Below are 2,500 nucleotides of genomic sequence, written 5' to 3'. Positions count from 1 at the left end.
AAAGGAGTGTGTGTGTGTGTGTGCCTCTGTTTGTGTGTGTGTGTGTGTGCGTACCTCTCTGTGAGTGTGCTATACCTACGATGTTCATGAGCGTGAGCAGGTACTTCTGGACGTGTTCCTTGCCATGGAATTGGACAACGGAGTCATCCACCCCCAGTAGGACCTCAATGTTGTAGGCTCTCTCTGGACTCTGTCTCCTCTGTCTCTGGGCTCGGGTCTGGTTGATTCTCTGCTCCACACCACGATACAGGGACTCGAGGTCTATCAGACCAGGCAGGTCAGCACCTAGAGACAACACAGACACACTGTTAACATCTAAAACACACACACACACACACACACACACACACACACACACACACACACACACACACACACACACACACACACACTGTTAACATCTAAAACAAACACACACTATTCACATCTAAAACACACACACACACACACTGTTAACATCTACAACACACACACACACACACACTGTTAACATCTAAAACACACACACACACACACACACACACACACACACACACACACACACACACACACACACACACACACACACACACACACACACACTCACACACACACATACACACACACACACACACACACACACACACACACACACACACACACACACACACACACACACACACACACACACACACACACACACACACACACACTGTTAACATCTAAAACACACACACACACACACACACACACACACACACACACACACACACACACACACACACACACACACACACACACACACACACACACACTGTTGACATCTAAAACACTGACAAACACACACTGTTGACATCTAAAACACTGACAAACACACACTGTTAACATCTTAAACACACACACAAACAGTTAACATCTAAAATGCAGGCACACGCACACACCACACACCACACACACACACACACACACACACACACACACACACACACACACACACACACACACACACACACACACACACACACACACACACACACACACGCAGGCACACGCACACACCACACACCACACACACACACACACACACACACACACACACACACACACACACACACACACACACACACACACACACACACACACACACACACACACACACACACACATACACACACACACACACACACATCGACACACACAATGCTGTCTCCACAGCCACGGATGGCTCTACTCATCCTGCCACAGACAGAAAAACTGTGGCTTCCACAGAACATTATCCACTTGTTGGAAAGACTGGGAACGCCCGGCAATCTGGAGCCACATATCTCTACGGAATCTACATGCACTATCCTGTCAGGCTCTGTACACAGACACTCTTAGCTAAGGACTGTGTGTGGCCTTAGCCTGCAGTTACCAGGCAGCCTATCAGGCTGAGAGACGTGGTCTCATGGAGAGATGCTTCACTGTGGGGATTAGCTGCATGGTCACTGGTTAATGCCAGTGTGAGAAAATCAAGTACAGTACAGTACAGTACACTGCACATTTAACATGACAATTCTTCCAGACATACAGTACCCGTCAAAAGTTTGGACACACCTACTCATTCCAGGGTTTTTCTTTATTTTACTATTTTCTACATTGTAGAATAATGGTGAAGACATCAAAACTATGAAATAACACATATGGAATCATGTAGTAACCAGAAAAGTGTTAAACATAGGAGAGTGATGGAGTGCTGCATCAGATGACCTGGCCTCCACAATCACCTGACCTCAACCCAATTGAGATGGTTTGGGATGTGTTGGACCGCAGAGTGAAGGAAAAGCAGCCAACAAGTGCTCAACATATGTGGGAACTCCTTCAAGACCGTTGGAAAAGCATTCCATGTGAAGCTGGTTGAGAGAATGCCAAGAGTGTGCAAAGCTGTCATCAAGGCGAAGGTTGGCTACTTTGAAGATCTTCAAATATAAAATATATTTGGATTTGTTTAACACTTGTTTGGTTACTACATGATTCCATATGTGTTATTTCATCGTTTTGATGTCGTCGCTATTATTCTACAATGTAGTAAATAGTAAAAAATAAAGAAAACCCCTGGAATGAGTAGGTGTGTCCAAACTTTTGACTGGTACTGAATGTTCCACAAGACACTCAGTTTATTCATTTAGGAGACCCAGAACGCTAGGCCTTCTGAAGTAAAATACAGTGAGACTTAGATTTCAATTTAGGTCGTGCTCAGTCCACTGGTGGTGCTCATCAAATTCTATGGGTAGCAATCTCATTTGGACAGGTATGAGCTTTTGTTGCGTGTCATATAATGATGAGGAAAGGCAACTTGCTACAGAGGACAGTGATATCAGGAAGGAGAGCCACTAAGCTAACACACAGGGTGAAATGCTTTAAGAGCCATACGGGCTTTAACATACACTATGTGGAACTGTTGATCCTTACTAGTGTAACACATCAGAGTGTTGGAGTATAAAGAGTTGGTGAGAGAAACTAAAGAGATAGTGAGGGAGAG

At 44.9% G+C, this 2,500-nt stretch overlaps 2 protein-coding genes across 3 annotated transcripts in view; both read right to left on the bottom strand.

Annotated features, from left to right (window-relative positions):
- The window catches only part of LOC129827817 (A disintegrin and metalloproteinase with thrombospondin motifs 2-like), a 261,252-nt gene that overhangs the window by 67,729 nt on the left and 191,023 nt on the right, over positions 1-2,500 (bottom strand). For both annotated transcript variants that reach the window (XM_055889017.1, XM_055889016.1), the window contains exon 4: positions 80-285. In XM_055889017.1, coding sequence (XP_055744992.1) covers positions 80-285 — 206 coding nt within the window. The remainder of the gene's footprint in view (positions 1-79; positions 286-2,500) is intronic.
- The window catches only part of LOC129827819 (uncharacterized), a 117,435-nt gene that overhangs the window by 64,444 nt on the left and 50,491 nt on the right, over positions 1-2,500 (bottom strand). The gene's annotated exons all lie outside the window — the stretch shown is intronic.

This window comes from Salvelinus fontinalis, chromosome 29 (assembly GCF_029448725.1).
Source record: "Salvelinus fontinalis isolate EN_2023a chromosome 29, ASM2944872v1, whole genome shotgun sequence".
Classification (NCBI taxonomy): Eukaryota; Metazoa; Chordata; class Actinopteri; order Salmoniformes; family Salmonidae; genus Salvelinus; species Salvelinus fontinalis.
Note: the sequence above shows the minus strand (reverse complement) of the source record. Positions and strands in the feature narration are given on the sequence as shown.